General features: G+C 38.0%; 1 protein-coding gene across 1 annotated transcript in view; it reads left to right on the top strand.

The window, feature by feature from the left end:
- Window positions 1-21,631, top strand: part of PALLD (palladin, cytoskeletal associated protein) — a 646,823-nt gene that overhangs the window by 308,467 nt on the left and 316,725 nt on the right. The window contains exons 4-7 of the mRNA XM_006864536.1: window positions 804-909; window positions 3,093-3,167; window positions 8,301-8,442; window positions 9,554-9,577. Of these exons, the coding sequence (XP_006864598.1) occupies window positions 804-909; window positions 3,093-3,167; window positions 8,301-8,442; window positions 9,554-9,577 (347 nt within the window). The remainder of the gene's footprint in view (window positions 1-803; window positions 910-3,092; window positions 3,168-8,300; window positions 8,443-9,553; window positions 9,578-21,631) is intronic.

Here is a 21,631-nt window from a genome sequence, read left to right as displayed (position 1 = left end):
GAGGATATAATAATTATATCCATTTAGCACAAAAAAATGCTAAATATAAATGCTAAGGAGTCTTTATAAGATCATATGCTCTTCCACCTTTGATTTAAATAAATAACTCATGTTTAGTTATATAACTCACTTGAGATAGCACATCTAGCTACTTTGGTCAAAGTTAGAACTAGAAACCAGCTCTTCCTAATCCTTTCCTGATTCCTCACAAACCTTTATGCACTAAGAAAGATAAAATTTACAAGATACTCACAATGGACCCAAATCAGAATAAAGAATAAAGAATAGTTGCTAGTCTTAAGTTAGACAACCAAAACTTTGAGTCAAATATAAGTCCCTGCCCTAGATTTCAGATATTTGCTTACTGATAAAGATCAGACTTTTCTTTTTCTTAGCATTTTTCAAGTTTAATAATTAGGTTCTTTGGCAATGTCTGAATTACAGATAGCTACTTTGTTTTATCCAGATGTTTATTTTATTAAATATTTACAAGATTTTTTACTGGCCATTGCTATTTTAAATGTATTATTATTGTTCTTGTTGTTAAGTGCCATCAGGTCAATTCCAACTCATGGCAACCTTGTATAGGATTTCCAAAGAGCAATTGGTAGGTTTGAACTGCCGACCTTGTGGTCTGAAGTCCATTGCTGATCCTACAGCGCCACCCCAGGAATTCCCATTTCTGAGGCACATACACTTGAAATGGCTTGACGGAAAGAAACTAAGCTATTCTGTGGAAATGTTTTCAAAGGATAGTTCCTACCAAAAAATTCTAATTGAACACTTGCTTCTTTACTTTCCAGGGCTCAAAAGAAAACAACTTCTGTTTCCTTAACTATTGGATCATCATCTCCAAAGACAGGAGTGACCACAGCTGTGATTCAGCCCTTATCTGTTCCTGTTCAGCAGGTATGTGTGCCTTGAACAGTACACCACTGTGATTCAAACTCATCAACAATTTAGACAATATATCTTTACTTCTAACTAGTACATTCTCTTCAAATATTTTCCAAGTGGAAAAAGAACTGACAGAAAAAAATGGTAGGTAAATGTCTCTCTTTTAATCAACTAAAAAAAATCTTTATATACCACCAGTGAGTTAACCTCTGCATTCCAATTGGGAACTTTTTCTAACAGCCAATATCCTCAGAAGATGGTATCTGTTTTAGTTATGACTGTCTGATGATTCCCCCATCTTAATACTCCCTTCCATTTACCTAAATTCACTAGCTCATTTTAAAATAAATTAAGACAGGAAAAACCCACATACCAACATCTGTTAAGGATTCATCAGATGATAAGTGAGAGAAAAAAAAGTCAAATTCCTTGATTCCTCCATGCATTTTTTTCTCGCCTTTAGTTGGATTTCTCTTTAAGATCTCTTTAAGAAAGACCAATACTACAAACTGAACTACTAAGAAATAATTATACTGAGTTTACTTTGAGAACAACAGGAAGTTAAAAAAAATGAAAGTAACAAATATTATTTCCTAAATCAATTAATTCTATGTGACTTTGCCTTAATGTAATGGCAAATATCTTTATACATGCCCCGCCACACACTCACTACTGAGTTGTAAACTCCTTCCCAACTAATGAGTATGATCATAACCATGCCCTCTGTCTGCCATCTATCTCCCAGGGCTGTCTTGAGGACTCAGTAAGGCATCACCAAGCAAGTGCTGTTGGCTATAATCTTTAGATATAAATAACCCACCTAACCCACTGAGTCAGTTCTGACTCATAGTGACCCTATATAGAGTTTCTGAGATTGTAACTCTTTGTGGGAGCAGACAAACTCATCTTTCTCCCACAGAACAGCTGGTGGGTTTAACCTGTCAACCTTGTGATTAGTAGGCCAACAGCATCACCAGGGTTCCTTTGGACATAAATACTGAAAATGAGAGCCAGACCTCCTGGACCACAGTCCAGTGAAAAATTTTATAGGGCTAATAGATAAGGTCCAGTACTGTGATGATGTCTTGACAACTCTGCCAAGATGAAGATGATGTTCCATTAAAGTAACAACAAAAGGATTTTGTTGTTTGCTTCCCTCAAGTTGGCCCCCAACTCATGACAACCCCAGGCACAATGGAAAGAGATGCTCCTTGGTCCTATGCCATTCCCATGATGGACTGAGGGTCAGACCATTGTGACCCACAAGGTTTTCATTAGATGAGTTTTGGATGTAGATAACCAGGGCTTTCTTCCTAGTCCATCTTAATCTAGAAACTCAGCTGAAACCTGTTCAACATCACAGCAACATGCAAGCTTCCATTGAAAAACAGGTAGTAGCTGCACATGCGTTGCATTAGCTGGGAACCCAACCCTAGTGTCCCACAAAAAAGATGAGAATTCTATCACTGGGCCATTACTGCCCAATGGATGGTACTTAGATCCATAATATCAGATGTCCATCATCTTGATATAAGAATAGTCACTTATATGAAAGTTAACAAATCCAGATTGTTTGAAAATAAATGATTGTACACAAACACATATTTTCCATTCACTAGTCTGAACTCCTTGTATTTCCCTAGAGATGAGTACTATTCAGTAAGTGTTTCAGTACTTTTGTTCTTTGAACATCTAGAAAAAAAGCATATATTTGCATTTATTCCTTGTAAGTCCTTATATAAAAGAGAATACCCATTAAAGTTAAGGTAGGTATAGATGTCAGTTAACTTACTTTAGCTTCCTCTGTCAATAACTTACACTTTATATACAATGAATCTAGATTGCATTTAAAAATAAAATATAATGTCTGTGAAAACGTTTAAAAAAGATCTCTATGGTAGTCCCACACACAGAAATACATTTGGTAATAGCATTTAAGAGCTCATGGATCCCTGAGGACCCAGGAAACTTTTACCTTGAATATCCTTTTGAATCGAGAGGAATAACAGATGTAAAATGAGGAAGTAGAACAATGTCTGTACTGTAAGCATAGAACAGCAAAATGATGTATGGCAATACTTCCATTCACTGGTTTCATTCAAGTGGAGTGATCTCAATAATGAAAGAGTGTTTTAGCCTATCTTTGCAGCAATTTATATATTTAGAATTTGATCCATGTGTCTCTGCTGTTTCAGGTTCACAGCCCAACTTCATATCTCTGCCGACCTGATGAAACCACTCCTGCCTGCCTCCCTCCAGTTTTTACAAAGGTCTGACATCTGCAAGTCTCATTCTCTGGGTTTGCTTTGGTCCTTAAATTTAATTCACAAGTGGCTTAGTGAGACCATTTTTTAAAAAATAAAATGAACCGAATAGTAGCCTTATTATCATGGTCACCTTAGTTGTATGCCTATAACTTCTTGAAGGGCCCAAGTGGCCAATAGACTGAAAGAATTTTAAACAGAGTGGGAAAACAAAAATGGGTAGAAAACAGTATTATCAGAATGCTGGGTAAGAAATTTGTTTGGAGACACAGAAAATTCTATAGAAATTTTTTTTTTTCATTGACTAAAAGGAGCTCTCTCTGGTAGCATAGTAGTTACGAATCGGGCTGCAGGCTGCAAGGGCTGCAGTTCAAAACTACCAGCTGTTCTGAAGGAGAAAGAGGAGGCTTTCTGCTCCCATAAAGATTTACAGCTTCAGAAACTCTGTACAGGGTCACTATGAGTCGGAACCGACTCCACGGCACATGACAACAACAACAATATTCTATTTGCCCTAAGTGGGTATATGCATTGCCATGTTGAATGATACCCATTTCACTGGTTAAACCTCCAACTCAGAAATGGTTCCATGTAACCCTTCTCTGACTCGTTGAGACCATTGTAAAACCTTATTGAACAATATTTTAAAAAGACTCAACTGAGTGGAGAGGTTAACTCTCTTGTGGACTAGGATTTTTTAAAGAAGTCAGCATTTCCCAAAATCAACCATCAATTCCATGTAAATCTAGTCAAAATTCCAGCAGATAACTTGTCTTTACTTATTTGTTTGATATCAAATTAAAAGTTTTGTGGTAGAACAAATGGCTAATAAAACATTTTTCTAACAGTGCAATTATTAAGAAAGATACAAGCATAAGATAAGACAGATTGGCAAGTAAATCAAAATAGAGCCTAGAATGATGCTCTCACACCGACGTGGAAGCACTGCTATTGCAGATCAGTGAAGAAAAGACGAATTCTTCAGCTAAACTGCACCTCACACTTTGACAGAAATCAGTTCCAAGACTCAAGGCAAATGTGAAAAGCAAACACATACATAAGACATTTGAAAGACAATAGAGAAGATCACTTCAAATAATGATTTTTATTTTCTACTAAGCCAAATTTTACCCACCTTTATTAAAGAATTTTTCATAAACAGGTTATTTCTGGGAAGATATAGGCAACAAATGATAATAGTGGACAACTTTGAAACTGAATGAATGCATGCAAATAAAATTAAAAGGCATATAAAATCCTACTCCAATGAGACCTAGGGACTTCTGAGCCCATGGACAAGGAAATAGCCATGAAGGGCTATAGCTGAGAGTGAAGCATCCAGCTGATATGAAGTGAGGGGAGACACACAAGAACGCCCAAACTTGCAGATAGTACCCATTTGACCTAGCCTCAATGGTTTGATGATCAGAACTCGACTAGAGGAAGATAAAAAATAAAAATAAAAATAAAAATTGATAACGGCAACAAGTGGCAATTGCTACAATTTGATGAACTTGACCTATACTTGTGGATGTAGTAGCTCAAAATACCAACAGAGAGGGAAGGAGTCTTCACATCAAGTGTCAATACTATCCTCTCTGTATACAGGGCAGTTAGGGATGGGTAATTTGGACACTGGCTACCTAAAATGAGGGGGCGATAAAGGTACAAAGTGATTGGCTTAAAATTTTTCAAGAGGGAGCTTAGTTTCAGAGTGTGCAGGGGAAGGTAGAATCCCCACTGAATAGTTTTCATCTTATCTAGATAGATCTGGTGAAAATAGATGGGGAAATGATTCTTATGATTCAATAGTGGTTAATTGTTTCATGACTAATTGTGACTGCCATAACTGTAAATGTAGAAAGTTTGTAACAAAAATGGGAGAGTAGTTACAGTCCAGAAACATAGGACCCTAGGACCATCAAGGGAGAAGAGCACTAGTGGAATGTGGGACCCTATCCAGAGAAACAGCGACACCAGAGATGGAGGCAGAGATGAGGACATGGAGAAGAGGGAGCAGCTGAGGACTCTAGACTCATGAAAAGAGAGGGACTGAGTGCTAGTGGCCAGCAGAAAGACTGAGGAGGCAGGCTTGCAGAATGTGCCCTTTGGTTGTTTAAATTATTATATATTCCTGAGTGTTTTTGTGTACATCCCCCCCAAAAAAGAAAAAAACACAGAGGGAATAGAAGCAAATACTGTTGAATGATGATGTATGGAGGAGATTGTAATCATTGCAATGAAAGGATGGTTTAAAATTGATGTTCTCCCATGTAAACTCACTCAATTCACAATAAAAACTTAAAAAAAAAAAAAAAATCCTACCCCAAACCACAACTCACTATGATAGTTATTGAAGCCTTCCTTTGATGCTTTCAAGAGGAAACATTTACAGAGAGGATGGAACCTTCTATTTAATTTGTAGTTTAACAGCTTTTCATAGGTACCTTTGTAATGTTAACTCCTGAACCCCTGTGTTACGGTGATGTATTTTACTCAACATCGTTGATTTGGGCAATGCTAGAGCCTTTTGGTTTAAGGATATAAAGCATCAGGGAAGGAGAAAAGGACAGAGCTTCTTGTTTTCCTCACTACGGGGCCTCTCTGCCACATACAGACTGTGTATGTGTGGATGTTAGGAAATTCTATCTGGGCATCTAGATGAATCTTCTAAAGCTAGTCCTGAGACACACATTCTACTCATGATGTTTCTCCCTTTCCCAAAATACTACTAGGAATAATTTCTGTATTTTTACAATATAGCTTAACAAGAAAGAAAAGTAAAATAAAGTTCTGCATTTTTATTTCATTTTATAGAAACAATTCCAAGATGTATTCATGAGAAGCACAGAGCACATTCACTGGTCTTCCCCAGCACCCTCTGCCTTTCATCTCTCAACTGGATTATGGTGGTTAGGATGCTTCTGTGGTCAGGAGATACCAACAAACACAAACACGCACACTGTGTGGCACTTCTTCGCAAATAGTTAGACCCCTCAAGCAACCATAATGTCAGGTGGATTTGAAGAATGAAAGTGATGCCCTTATATTCAGCCTACAACACTCAAGGATCCCAGATCCTACCCACAGTAGACAATCCTCTAAATGTTGGCTCTGGGTCTTCTTCAGCCTCTTCATAATGTCCTTGTGGGTTCTTCTAATAGCTTACTATGTTTAGCTATGGCTTTTGCCAAGAAAAACATGTTTGCTCTAGAAGAAGCCAAATTGTAATCCTGGAATAACTATGAAGATTTGACTGCTTAAGTTCCTCAGCCTCTACTGACTTTCCAACATTGAACAAAATACATGATCCCAGGAATAAATCAAGGTATATTTTGGTGCCTGATAGCTCAAGCGTGAAAAGTATTTGTGCACCACTTGCAGTCTATAGTGAATGGCTTCCTGGATAAGCCTGGAGGAATCAAAAAAAAAAAACTGGACACCATGAGTCACACTGACCCTGCTGGTTTTTATCCAGTAAATTAGCTCTTCTCTAGACCCAATCACACACACACAAAATAGGGAATTAGAACTAGAGTTTTTCTACATTAAAAAAAAAAGAAGGGGAAAGAATGCATTTGCATCAGAAGTAGTTAATAATCTTAACTTTTTCACATAAAAAAAGAAAACATTCTTGAAATATCAAATTTCTTATCAAATGCCTTCCCAAACTTCATACTAACATCCTGCCAAGATCACAGACTTGGGATTGATTGTTCAGGGCTTTTTGGTGTTTTTTTAAAGACACAATTTGTCCCCTTGTTGTTAAAATACAAATAAATAAAAACATTTCATGTGAGTTAGTTTTATTTTATTTTGTTCTCTGGACAGGTGAATAGCTTTATCATGCTTGACTTATATTAAGACTTTCAATGCCTTGTATGAGATCCGATATGCCATAGTCAGAAGTTTAGCAGTCAAAAAGTTTAAGTAGGCCCCACTGCTAGTTAATCCTTAGCAGAAAGAGGGAGAATCTATTCCAGGGAGCTATTTTTAATAATCTGATAGTTAATAACAAGTTTTAAAACTCAACCTCTTTGCATCTATAAAACCAAAATAATTTCTAATCCATTGGGTTGCAAAAATGTATTAGTCTGAAGTTGATGGAGTCAGGTGGGAGGCAACGAGCAAGCAGGAAAGAAATGAAGGTCAATAGGGAAATATGCAGCCTGCTTTATTATTTTACCCAGAACCTCAAAATAACAGAACATTGAAAGCCCTCAGCTTCATAAACCTGGCGTAGCTTAATAAACATAGGCAGAGGTGCTGTGGGAGTATTTGAAAAGGTTGGAACATGTGAAACAAATGCATGTCGTTTTTCTTTACTTATCTAGTTCTTCATAGGAATCTACATTCATTTGGGATGTAACTGTGTTAAGAAGCAGTTTGCATTCCACCCAGCTTATTTTTAAATGTAGCTCTGGTAGCGTAGTGGTTACGAATCGGGCTGCGAACCTCAGGGTCATCAGTTCAAAACTACCGGCTGTTCCGTGAGAGAAAGATGAGGCTTTCTACTCCCATAAGCCTCAGAAACCCTGTACAGGGTCGCTATGAGTTGGAACTGACTCCACGGCACATCACAATAACAACAACAAAGGTACTTGCTGTTACTGTAGAATTTCACAAATGTGAAAGGGTCGCTGCAGATTTAGAGGCAAGACAAAAAATCTGTTCAGGGCTTATGGTAAGTCTTACTAATTACATGGAGAATTAAAAAAAAACTGATAAAAATAGTAATGATAAAAATAATACAAGTAGATGATCAATGAATTTAAAGGTGCGGGTTCACAGATCAAACCCACCAACAGCTTCTTGAAAATCCTATACAAGGTTGCTGTGAGTCAGAACTGACTCAATGGCACTTAACAATAACAACAGCCTTATCGGAGTTGTTGTTAAAGTGCTGTCGAGTCGGTTCTGACTCATAGCAACCCTGTATAGAGTTTCCAAGAAGTGGCTGGTGAATTTGAACAACCAACCTTGTGATGTACACCTACCTTTCTAATGTGAGGTAGTGGTAATTATTTTATGATGCAAGTTTTGCTCTTTCTCTGTAAAGTTTAGAATGTTTATTCTGTTTTGTACAATTGCTTAAGAAGGCACAGAAGTCTGACTGGGAATATTTTCCTTAAATTTCAGGAACTGCAAAACACAGCAGCATCAGAAGGCCAGGTGGTGGTTTTGGAGTGCCGGGTACGAGGAGCACTTCCTTTACAGGTCAAATGGTACCGGCAAGGCAGTGAAATCCAAGACTCTCCAGATTTCCGGATTCTACAGAAAAGTAAGAAGCGATGCTCACTCTCCAAGTCTCACCATTTTATAGTCTCTCTTCAGGAAAGCCAAGAAGAACTAAGTCATTCATATGAATTGATTTGTATTCTTAAAGAGTGGTGAGGTCAGATGTCCTGCAACTCCATGGGGTACAGTAATTAAAACAGTGGCACTTGCTTTTGAACCTCTTTGAAACTCCAATGAAAGTTCTGTAATTTTCTCCAGAAAAATACACATGCATGCTTCTACTCAGGTTGGCAAATAATCTTAGGAAACTCACAACTTTCCTGTAACCCATCCATGAGCTGCAGTTGAAAAAATGTATTTGTTTATGGTGTTATTAGAATGTAAATAGCTGTCCCAGAACTGCAAACCACAAGGTCAGCAGTTCAAACCCACCAACAGCTCCTTGGAAACCCTATACAGGGTCAATATGAGTCGGAACAGATTCAATGGACCCTGACAACAAACAAGAACGAGGAGTCCCTGGGTGGAGCTGATGGTTAAGTACTCAGTTACTAACCTAAAGATTGGTAGTTGAAACCCACCAAGAGACACCTCAAATAAAAACCGTGGAGATCTGCTTCCCAAAGGTCACAGCTTTGAAAACTCTATGGTGCAGTTCTACTTTGCTTTCATGGGGTCACCATTTTTGTTGTTAAGTGTTATTGTGTCGTTTGACTCATAGTGGCTCTGGATAGGATTTCTGAGGCGGGATAGTTGGAATCAACTCAACAACAACTGTGTTTTGTTTTACAGTTGTTGTTTAGTATCACCTTATCTACCTCTCTTGTATTATTGTTGTTGTTGTTGTTAAGTGCCGTCGAGTCAGTTCCGACCCATAGCGACCCTGTACAGGGTTTCCGAGGGTGTAAATCCTTACGGGAGTAGAAAGCCTCATCTTTCTCCCGCGGAGCGGCTGGTAGTTTTGAACCACTGACCTTAAGGTTCGCAGCCCGATTTGTAACCACTACGCTACCAGAGCTCCTTGTATTATAGGGTTTGTCTATAACATTTTTGCAGATATTTCCCTGGTAAGATAATAGATAAACACAGGTAGGTTTATTATTAGTGTAACCCCACTCTAATGTTCTGTTTTATTTTTTTCATGTGACAAACAGAACCTAGATCTACTGCTGAACCTGGTAAGTATCTTTTCTTTCATTTTTTTGTAATGTATCTTTTGGGTTTCAATCGCTCTTTGTTTCTGTTTTAAAGCCATAAGCAGAACAATGTTTTTGCAGTTCCCTGGAAATGTGAAACCCCCTTAAAGACAGTATCTTCTTTTTCATGGGGTCCGTACACTGCTTTTTACATCAACTCCTTTATTAGTAAAACATTAAGTTCCATTCAGACAAGAAGGTCAAGCTCAGTGGCTTATGCCTTTATAAAGTATTTTACTCAGAAAGGAAACTAACCTAATGATGAAAAAGCATCTTCCAAAATTGCAGTAGAAAAGAAAATTGCATATTTCTACATACCAAAACCCACTAACAGTGAGACTCCCAGCTTAGAAATGCATCTCAAATGAGACCAGCCCAAAGATGTAAGCAGAATTGAAACCCAGTCATTTTGCATTTATGCCCTGAGCCATAAACTTTTACTATGTTATAAGCATGAAGAAAGTCATCTTGTCCTAGGTTCTCTCTTAATTACCAGGTCATTTGACCTCATCCAAGTGCTATGTTATTCAGAGGCACAGGGATCCAACTGTGCTCCTGCCTCAGACTTCTTCCATATTTATTACTCCTCTTGGACCACCGTGATGTTCCCAAAGAAAGCAAGAATTCTAGGCATTTCATAGTATGTCTTCCTTGAGACAATCTTCTTTTGTATCATTCTCATTAGCAAAGCCACCGGTTTCATTTATTTCTTGCCAAAAGGGTAGAAAAATAATTCATGCTCATGTTTCTGCTGTCTGTGCCTCTATTTCAGCATTAAGCAGATCCTGCCAAAAGCCCTGTAGGAGCCCTGACTTTCCTCTGTCCCTTCTTTGGGTACTTGGAGATGCTCTGTGGATGGTTGCAGGTCAGATTAACTGCAGTCAGTTCCTGAATCTCACATCTGAATGCTGAGTCTTTAAAAACAGATTGTGATCCTATTAGCATCCAGAGTTTAAGGGATGCTGAGTAGAATCCTTAGGGAACACTGAGGCTTTCTTGTCATGAGTTACAACTAGAGCATGTCACCCCACTTAATGTGTTAGTCACCACATCAAACACTGTAGCCACTTTCCAGACTGTGGAAACACAGAGCTTCATATTTCATCTGTGACACATCTTTGCATAAAATTGCATAATGCTAGTTCCCTATACAGGCATCTTCTGAGACAGAATCTACTGCATGATCTAATATACAAATCCAGAAGAGAATTAGGATACATTTTTTTTCATGTCTTATTTTAAGTAGACTTATGTGGATCAATGTGCCAGACTGCAAAGCTGTTTGAACTGCAAGGTCATCAGTTCAAGCTCTCCAGCTGCTCCTCAGAAACCCTATACAGAATTGCTATGAGTCGGAACTGACTCCATGGCACTTAACAACAACTTAACAACAATAGGTTGGTGGAGTCCCTGAGTAAAGCAAGCAGTTAAGCTCTCAGCTACTAACTGAAAAACTGTTAGTTCAAATCCATACAGGAGTGCCTCAGAAGAAGGGCCTGGTGATCTACTTCCAAAAGATCATAGCCATTTATAAACTCTATGAAGTTCAGTTCTAGCTTGACACACATGAATTCACCCTGAGTCAGAATCAGCTCAGCAACAACTTGTATGGATTGGTAGATATGCAAGTAGAAGCCAACTACCTCTTTTATCAGCAGAAATGCTTTTATTCTGTGAAAAGAAATCTATAAAGCAATATATGTCTTTTGATGCTTTTTATACAAATAAAATGAAAACCTTGGGCCAAAAATTCTAAAGGCATTGCTACTGGAATGGATTAAGTTTGCTTTTGACGTTTCATTTTGGATTCTGAGCAAATTCATGTGCCTCTTTTTTCATCATATTGTTATCTACTGTCATCATCTACGTAGGTGATGATGATTTATTAAATGTCTTCCATGATTTTGGTTGGAAAATCATAAATCAGCCATCATGAGAAAATTCAAAACATTACTCAAAAGCTGCATAGTTTGGTTTTCAGGATGTGCATGTTTGAAAATTGAAAACACTCAGAATTCTGACTAAGGAGGAATAAATTTGGGTGAAGCAGAGAAAAAGAGCACAATCCACTTGCTTTGACCCCCCTCACCTTTTACCTTATGCCGTAGGTACCCCTCAGGTTTCATTTATGGTTTTCTGTTTTGTTTCTAGAATACAGTTTTGATAATGGTCATGTTGATATGATTAGCCCTATAGTTTCACAGAATATCCTGATCTCTAGAATTTGCTTACGGAGCCTTAGTGGCACAACAGTTAAGCACATGGCTGCTTTGTTGTTGCTAAGTGCTGTTGAGTCAGTTCCAACTCATAGTGACCCTGTATAGGGTTTCTGAGGAGTGGCTGGTGAGCTTGAACCACTGGCCTTAGCCACACCAGGACTCAACTAAAATATTAGCAACCAAAAAATTAGCAGTTTGAACCTACCCAGCAGCAGCATGGGGAAAAGGTCTGGTGATCTGCCTCAGTAAAGATAATAACATAGTAAACCCTATGGGGGTAGTTCTACTGGGTAACCTGGAGTGAGTCAAAATTGATTCTATAGCACCTAGCAACAGGCAACAACAGAAGATGCTTCAATGCCGTTTTGGTTAAGGTGCCAAATTCATCATAAAAATAGCAAGATATCAAAGACCTTCTTTTTAAATCATAAATCCAACCAATGTATAAAAAAGGTTCTTTCTTTCTTGGCTGAATTTTCCTATTTTTATTTTCCCCTTAAGTTAGATCTGAAAGCATTTAACAAAACAGATGCCTCCATTCCAGGCACAGTAATAACATTTGCTGAAAACAAAGATTTCTTGGCAGAAAAAAAGATTTCAAGTAAATCTGTCCATACAAGAAAAAAGAAACGAAAAGGAAAATACACATATAGTAAGGAGGTCTTAAAAACAAAACATAACTAGTTTTCCCTGACCTCTGATCATGTTTCGACCATTATATTTACCAAGACAATACTAGAATTCCTTCTTTATTTTTGACAGTGAAGGATTAAAATGCTCTGCTTCAGGAAACCTACATTTGGCATGAAGAATTAAATAAAATCCACGATCATATTTTTAAAACAAAAATACTTTCAAACACATGAATGACTCTTTAAGTGACTGCTTATGTGAGTTGTTCTGTATGAACTTCAGAACAAAGTAAATGTAAAAATATATTTATATTAAATAAAGTTTTGGCATGCCTGACAAAAATAGGTGTGATTCCTCTACTAGTAGTCAAACGTTTTCTTTACATTAACCTTGAAGTTGCTTTGTTTGTATGGGGGGTGGGGGGAGGCGGAGAGGAGAACAGGTGAATATCTTGAACTCCAGTTATTTTCCTTAAATGATCTGATTGACTTATATATGTCTATAGACTTATATCTAATGGACCATTTAACTGTATTTTTATTTGTTAGGGATTATCTGATGAATTCAACCATATAGAGTATATGCAGGGACTGGCTTCCCTCAGAGATGTTTCTTAGCCACTGTCAAGTGAAAAAGAGAAAAACAGACATGACCACAATACATCTGAGGCAAGAGATAAATTTTATAAGACTAGTTCAGTGATGTTTTCCAAATGCGAAAACATAAATAGCTTTTGAAATTCAGGAAAATATTTAAGCATCTAGATTTTATTACCCTCTCTTCCTACATTCTTCCCTTCTTAGGACTTCTCACTCTTGCTCTTTCTTTTCTAGTTAGCTAGTTAGCTGATGGCTGTCCCTCCTCTTTCCTGCACTCTCTCTTCCTCTTTACCTTTTTTCTCCTATTCCCACCCTCTCTCTCCTTTTCCCTTTTTTAAATCTCTTTTTTTTTTTTTTTTTTTGCCTTTTCTTCACCTTTCTTCCCTTGCTTATTCATGTGCAAGATGAGCTAAAACTCTAGAAAATAAAATTGAAACTCTCTAGTACCTAGATATAGCCCTTTTAGAGGTTAGATATTTAGATAAAGAAGGAAATAGCAGATTCCCTCCCAATGCATTCATGCAACTGAAACAGGTTTTTCTTGTCACTACTGTGCTGTATCTGTCTAATGTGTTTTACACTCCCTTCTCTGTCTAGACAGAAGTCAGCTTGCATCACAAATCTTTTCAGACTGTTTTGTGAATTAATAGCTAGTCAGCTCATTTAAGACCAACATCCGTTTGTCATATTACCTGCTCTGGGCTTCTTCTTTGACATTCAGACTTTACACTGATTGAATTCTTCAAAGACTAGTCACGGGGGAGGGGACGCACAGAAGACTCATTTGGCAGCTGTTAATGTTCAGTCTCTTACTCAGCTGTCTGGAAACAGCCACAAGCTGTATTAAGTTTCTTCTACAGTACTGTCTAATGGCATGTGTCTTAGTTATCTAGTGCTGCTATAACAGAAATACCACAGGTGAGTGGCTTTCACCAACAGAAATTTATTTTCTCACAGTTTGGAAGAACTGAAGTCCAAATTCAGGGTGTTAGCTCTAGGGGGAGAAGACTTTCTATCTTCAACGGCTTTGGAGGGAGGTCTTTGTCTCTTTTGAGCTTCTGCTCTTGTTGTTTTTGTTAAGTGCCTTTGAGTCGGTTCTGACTCATAGTGACCCTGTATAGGGTTTCTGAGGAGCAGCGGGTAAACTTGAACCACCTATCTTACAGTTCAAGCCGACCTTGCCATTCAACACATTAACCCCCAGTGCCACACCCGGACTCCTTTTGCTCTTGAGCAATCTTCATATGGCTTGTTATCTCTCCTCCCCATCTCTGCTACCTTGGTTAACCTCTTTTACATCTCAAAAGAGATTGACTCAACACATACCTTACACTAATCCTGACTCACTAACATAACAAAGACAAACCATTCCCAAATAGAATTATAACCACACATTTGTTGTTGTTATTATTAAGCACCTTTGAGGTTCATACTTATAGTGACCCTGTATAGGGTTGCCTAAGAGCAATTGGTGAGTTTGAACTGCTGACCTTGCAGTCCTGCACATTAACCCACAGCTTCACACCAGGACTCCAGCCATGTGTTTAGAGGTTAGGATCTATAACAAGTATTTTAGGGAGACACAATTCAATGCATAACAGCCTATACAATGAAAATACACAACAGTTGTCTTACTTGTTGGGCACTTACACATATACAAGTGCAGAGCTTCTTATTTTCAGTGTGAATCTCTGTTAATCATTGCCATCATTCCTAGATGTTATACAGTAGACACCATTTTGATTCTGTGATTTAGATTATCAAGTGAATTAAAGATACTAAAATGCTATGTTGTTGGAGGACTATGATGCAGATGTTTTTCAAGATCCCAGTTTTTAACTGAGATTGAACACAATTAAAAACTTAGTGTCAGTTGCTGCAGCTTAAGATGGCAGCTGAACAACAGTATCTCTATCTGAGGTTCCCAAGCTATGTTTCAATGTAGTCTGTGACACCACAGCAAACAATATGTTTTAAATTTGTGATGCAAAAACAATGATAGCTGACCTTGATAGATACTATATTGATTGTTGTTGTTAAGTGCTGTCAAGTCAGTTCTGACTCATAGCAACCCTGTGTAGGGTTTATGAAGAGTGGCTGGTGAGCTTGAACTGTTGACCTTGTGGTTCAATCCAACACCGTAGTGTAATGCATTAGCCCACAATGCCATATGAGACTCCAGATATTACATAAACTACTTAAAGCAGTCCAGAGTTCCAAAACTAGATCACACTACATTCTCTTCTATGACTTATTTTTTCAAAATTGGTATTTTGGCTGATATATGATGAAAAGCAAGTACCATGTAAAAAATCAATGTGGAACACAAAATGAAACTGGCTATGTTCATTGAGCATATGAACAGAAAATTTCAAAAGGCAGCTAGAGAAGACAAAGTTAAGTATTATAATGAAATGCACAAAGACCTGCAGTTAGAAAACCAAAAGGGAAGAACACATTTAGTAATCCTCAAGCTGAAAGATCTGAAGAAAAAAACTCAAGTCTCAACTTGAAATATTGAATGATTCTAGGAGTCCTGCTGTGGAGCTGTGGGTTAATGCACTGAACTGCAAAATCAGTTTGAACCACAAAGTCAGCAGTTCAAGCTCACCAGCCAATCCTTGTGAACCCTATACAGGGTCATTATGGATCACAACCAATTTAACAGCACTTAACAACAACAATGGGCAAAACATTGAACAATGCAGAAAGCACTGAAAGAAGATGGGAGGAATACAGAGTCACATATCAAAAGGAATGATCGATGTTCAACCATTTCAAGAGCTAGCATATTATCAAGAACCAGTGGTACTGAAGGAAGAATTCCAAGCTGAATGGAAGGCATTGGTGAAACAAAGCCTTCAGGAATAGAAGAACTATAAATTGAAATCTTACAACAAACTGATGCAGCACTGGAGGCACTCACTAATCTATGCCAAGAAATTTAGAAGACAGCTACCTGGACAACTGATTGGAAGACATCCATATATGTGCCCATTCCAAAGAGAGTTGACCCAATAGAATGCAGAAAGCATTGAACACTATCATTAATATCACATGCAAGTAAAATTTTGTTCAAGATAATTCAGAAACAGTTGCAACAGTACATCAACTGCCAGAAAATTCAAGTCAGATTCAGAAAAGGATGTGGAATTAAACATATCATTGCTGGCATCAAAAGAATCTTGGCTAAAAGCAGAGAATACCAGAGGGATGTTTGCTTGTACTTTATTGATTGTGCAAAGGTCTTCAACTATGTAGATCATGACAAACTATTGATAACATTGCAAAGAATGGGCATTACTGAGCATAAATGCTTATGAGGAACCTGTACATAGACCAAGAGGCAGTCATTGGAACAGAACAAGGTGGTACAGAATGGTTTAAAACCAGGAAAGGTGTCTGTCAGGTGTGTTATTTCCTTTCACCATATTTATTCAACCTGTAGATTCACCACATAATATGAGAAGCTGGAATATATGAAGAAGAATGTACTATCAGGATTGGAGGAAGACTCATTAAAGACTTGCTATATGCAAATGTTACAACCTAGCTTGCTGGAAGCAAAGAGGGCTTAAAATACTTATTGATGAAGATTAAAGACTATAGTCTCCAGTATGGATTGCACCTTAATGTAAAGAAAACAAAAATCCTCACAGTGGGACCAATAAATAATGTTATTGATAAATGGAGAAAAGACTGAAGTTGACAAATACTTCATTTTGCTTAATCCACCATCAACAGTCATGGAAGCAGCAAATCAAGAAATCAAAGGATTTATTGCATTAGGCAAATATTCTGTACAAAACCTCTTTAAAGTGTTCAGAGTACTTGAGGACTAAGATGTACCTGACCAAGATTTGGTACTTTGAATTGTTCATACAATGAGGTCAATGAAAAGGTAATATTGTAAAAGAATCAATGCATTTGAATGAAGATGTTGATGAAGAATATTAAAAGTATCATGAACTACCCAAAGAACAAACAAATCTGTCTTGGAAGAAGTGCAGCCTGACTGCTCCTTAGAAGCCAGGATGACCAGGCTTTGTGTCTCATACTTTAGAAATGATATCAAGAGAGACCAATCCCTGGAGAGGAACATCATGTGTGGTAAAGTGGAGGGTCAATGAAAAAGAAGATCTGCAAGAAGATGGATTGACATCGTGGCAGCAGCAATGGTCTCACACATGACAACTGTGAGGATGGTGCAGGACTGGGCAGTGTTTCATGCTAATGTGCATAGGGTCTCTATGAGTAGGAAATGACACGATAGCACCTAATGATAACAACAACAACATGTCCAGTCTGATTCCAAAGCTTGTGAAGTTGTACAGTGCACAATTCCATTAGTGATTATTTCAGAACATAATGATAAGACCTTTCTTTAAATTTATGAATAGACTTTTCAAAAACTTGTTTTCAAAATAAATTAAGTTGTAGCTATATTAAGGTATTTGAAAATACCTACTTAATAAATGAAATGATTGGGTATGCTTTTAATATGGAGCACTGTAAAAAAAAAAAAAAAAAAAAAAAAAAATTACTGAGACATTTTCTGTACCTTGAACCAAAACATTTGGGAACCTCTAACATAGTCCTCTGGGGGAAGGAAGACACATTGGAATGTGTATCCAAAAAAAAATCTAGTGACTCTTAAAATTTTAAATAATGAAGGTTGCTACTCTCTGGACTCACCTTCTAGAATAATGGTCTAAAACTCTTTCTATCTTGCCAGACTGGAAGTACTCCTCTCTGGACAATCTGGCCATCCAACGAAAACAAAATTAAGATAATGAAATGGGAATTTCCCTAACAAAAGAACATCTATATTGCACTACAGGGAAAGCCAAAGTTGACAACCTCCTCTCATGTTCAGAGTTTACAACCATGTCTGAAGCAGAGTTAAAAGACCCCAAAAGGAAACAATGCTGGTGATCGCATGATAGAATCTTGCAAGACCAATGCAAATGCTTCTTCATTGCAAATACCTTTTCAAAAACAACATAAAAGATGTCTATACACATGGACCTCACAGATAAAATACACAGAAATCAACCTGACTGTATCTGTGGAAAGAGATGGTGGGAAAGCTCCAAAACATTAGTCAAAACAAGATCAGGGTCAGACTGTGAAACAGACCTTGAATTGTTTATGTGCAAGTTCAAGCTGAAGCTGAAGAAAATTAAATCAAGCCGTGAAAACCAAAATATGACCTTGAATATTCAAGCCCACCTAAATTTAGAGATCATCTGAAGAATAGATTTGCTGCATTAGACACAGAAGACCAAAGACCAGAAGGTTGTGGGATAACATCAAGAACATCAATAGGAAGAAAGTAACAACAACATTGATGTTGTTAGGTGACATCGAGTTGGTATCGACTCCTAGTGACCTTATGCACAGCAGTATGAAACACTGCCCGGTCCTGGGCCAACCTCACTATTGTTGCCACGCTTGAGCCCATTGATGCTGCCATATTGCCAATCCATCTCCCTGGGGGTCTTCCTCTTTTTTTCTGACCTCCACCTTACCAAACATGATATCCTTCTCCAGAGACTGGTCCCTCCTGATGATATGTCCGAAGTATGAGAGATGAAGTTTGGCCATCCTGGCCTCCAGGAGCACTCTGGCTACACTTATTTCAACACAGATCTGTTTGTTCTTTTGGCAGTCCATGGCACTTTCAATATTCTCCTCCAACACCATAACTCAAAAGCATCAATTCTTCTACAGTCTTTCTTATTCACTGTCCAGCTTTCGTATGCATATGAGGTTATTGAAAATACCATGGCTTGGGTCAGGTGCACCTTAGTCCTCAAGCTGACATCTTTGCTCTTCAACACTTTAAAAAGGTCTTGTGCAACAGATTTGCCTAATGCAATGCATCATTTGATTTCTTGACTGCTGCTTCCATGAATGTTAATAGTTGATCCAAGAAGAATGAAGTCCTTGACAACTTCAATCTTTTCTCCATTGATAAGAATGTTGTTTATTGGTCCAGTGGTGAGGATTTTTGTTTTCTTTACATTGAGATGCAATCCATACTGAAGGCTGTGGTCTTTTATCTTCATCAGTAAATACTTTAAGCCCTCTTCATTTTCAGCAAGCAAGGTTTTATCATCTGCATATGGCAGGTTGTTCATGAGTCTTCCTCCAATCCTGGTGCCATGTTTTTCTTCATATAACCCAGCTTCTTGGATTATTTGCTCAGCATACAGGTTGAATAAGTATGGTGAAAGAATACAACCCTGTCTGTAAAAAAGCAAAATAGATATCAGAAGAGACTCTGAAACTTACTCTCCAGCATAGAGATGTGAAAGCAAATAGAAGAAGAGAGGAGTTAGAAGAGCTGAACAGAAAATTTCAAAGAGCAGCTTGAGAAGACAAAGTCAAATATTATAACAAAATGGGAAAAGACCTGGAGCTAGAAAACCAAAAAGGAAGAACATACTGAGGGAAATCAAGAAAAATTCAAGCCTTGACTTGAAAGATTGAAGGAATCTATGGACAAAATACTGTATGATGCAGAAAGCATCGAAAGAAGATGGAACAGGACTGACTGTGATGGTTGGAAATGTAAAGGTAGACATTTTGTAGCAAAGCAAGGGGAGAGGTTGACTTTGCACTCCAGGAGCGGAGGTCCCTGGGACCATCAAGGGATAAGAGCAGAATGCAGGACCCTACCCAGAGAAACAGAGATGTCAGCGATGGAGACAAAGACTATGACGTGGAGAGAGGGAACGGCTGGGGACCCAGAAAGGGCAAGGGGCTGTGTGCTGACAACCAGGGGGAAGGCTTGCAGGGTATACTCTTCAGTTGGTTGATGATGCATGGAGGGGATTGTAACCATGGAATGATACACAATAGGATGAATGTAAAACTAATGTTCTCCCATGTAAACTATCACATAGTTCACAATAAAACATGAAGAAAAAAGAAAAAAAGAAGAAGAAGATGGAAGGAAGGCACACTCATTATGCCAAAAAGCAATGATTGATGGTCAACCATTACAAGAGGTAGCATTTGATCAAGAGGCAATGATCCTGAAGGAAGAACTTCAAGGTGCATTGAAGGCACTGGCAAAGAACAAGGCATCAGGAATTTATGGAATACAAATTTAAATATTTCAACAGACTGATGTAGCACTAGAGGAACTCACTCATGTATGCCAAGAAATTTGGAAGACAACCACCTGGCCAACTAACTGGAAGAGATCTATATTTATGCCCATTTCAAAGAGATGTCACCCAACGGAATGCAGAAATCACTGGGCAATATCACTGATGTCCCATGCAAGTAAAGTTTTGCTAAAGATAGTTTTAAAAAATGGCTGCAACCATACGTTGACAGAGAACTTTCAGAGTTTCAAGCTGGATTCAGAAGAGACCGTGGAATGAGGGACATCATTGCTCATGTCAGATGGATCTGGGCTGCAAACAGAGAATGCCAGAATGATGTTTACCTGTGACTATTAACATCGCAAAGATTTTTGGTTATGTGGATCATGACAAGCTGTGGACAACATTGTGAAGAATGAGTATTCTGGGACACTTAATTGTGTTCATAAAGAACTTGTACATATACCAAGGGGCAGTTTGTTCAGACAGAAAAAGGGAACACCAAATGATTTAAAATTAGGAAAGGTGTGCACCAGTGTTGTATTCTTTCACCATACTTATTCAGTATGTATGCTGAGTAAATAATCTGAGAAGCTGGATAATATGAAAAAAATGTGGCATCAGTATTAGAGGAAGACCTATTAACAACCTGAGATATGCATATGATACAACCTTGCTTGCTGACAGTAAAGAGGACTTAAAATACTTACTGATGAAGGTCAAAGACCACAGATTTCAGTATGGGTTGCACCTCAGTGTAAAGAAAACAAAAATCCTTGCCACTGGACCAATAAACAACATCAATATAAATAGAGAAAACATTAAAGTTGTCAAAGACTTCATTTTGCTCAGATCAACCATCAACACTTATGGAAGTAGCAGTCAAGAAATCAAATGATGTATTGCTTTGGGCAAATATGCTATGCAAGACCTCTTTAAAATGTTAAAGATCAAACACGTCAGTTTGAGGACTAAGATGTTCCTGACCTAAACCATAGTATTTTCAATAACCCCATATGCATGTGAAAGTTGGACAGTGAATAAAGAAGACCTGAGAAGACCTGATGCATTTGAGTTATGGTTTTGGAGGAGAATATTGAAAGTACCATGGACTGCCAAAAGAACAAACAGATCTGTATTTGAAGAAGTACAGCCAGAGTGCTCCTTAGAAGCCAGGATGGCCAGACTTAATCTCTCATACTTCGGACATGTAATTTGGAGGGACCATTCCCTGGCAAAGGATATCATGGTTGGTTAAATTGAGCGTTTCAGAAAATGAGGAAGACCCCCAGTGAGATGGATTGGCACAGTGGCAGCAGCAATGGGCTCAGGTGTAGCAACTATTGTGAGGTTGACCCAGGACTGGACAGTATTTCATTGTGTTGTGCATAAGGTCTCTATGAGTCAGTATTGACTCAATCACACCTAACAACAACAACAAAGAAAATTTGAAACATGGAATTTTGC

Source organism: Chrysochloris asiatica, unplaced genomic scaffold, assembly GCF_000296735.1.
Source record: "Chrysochloris asiatica unplaced genomic scaffold, ChrAsi1.0 scaffold00066, whole genome shotgun sequence".
In the NCBI taxonomy this organism is placed as follows: domain Eukaryota; kingdom Metazoa; phylum Chordata; class Mammalia; order Afrosoricida; family Chrysochloridae; genus Chrysochloris; species Chrysochloris asiatica.
Note: the sequence above shows the minus strand (reverse complement) of the source record. Positions and strands in the feature narration are given on the sequence as shown.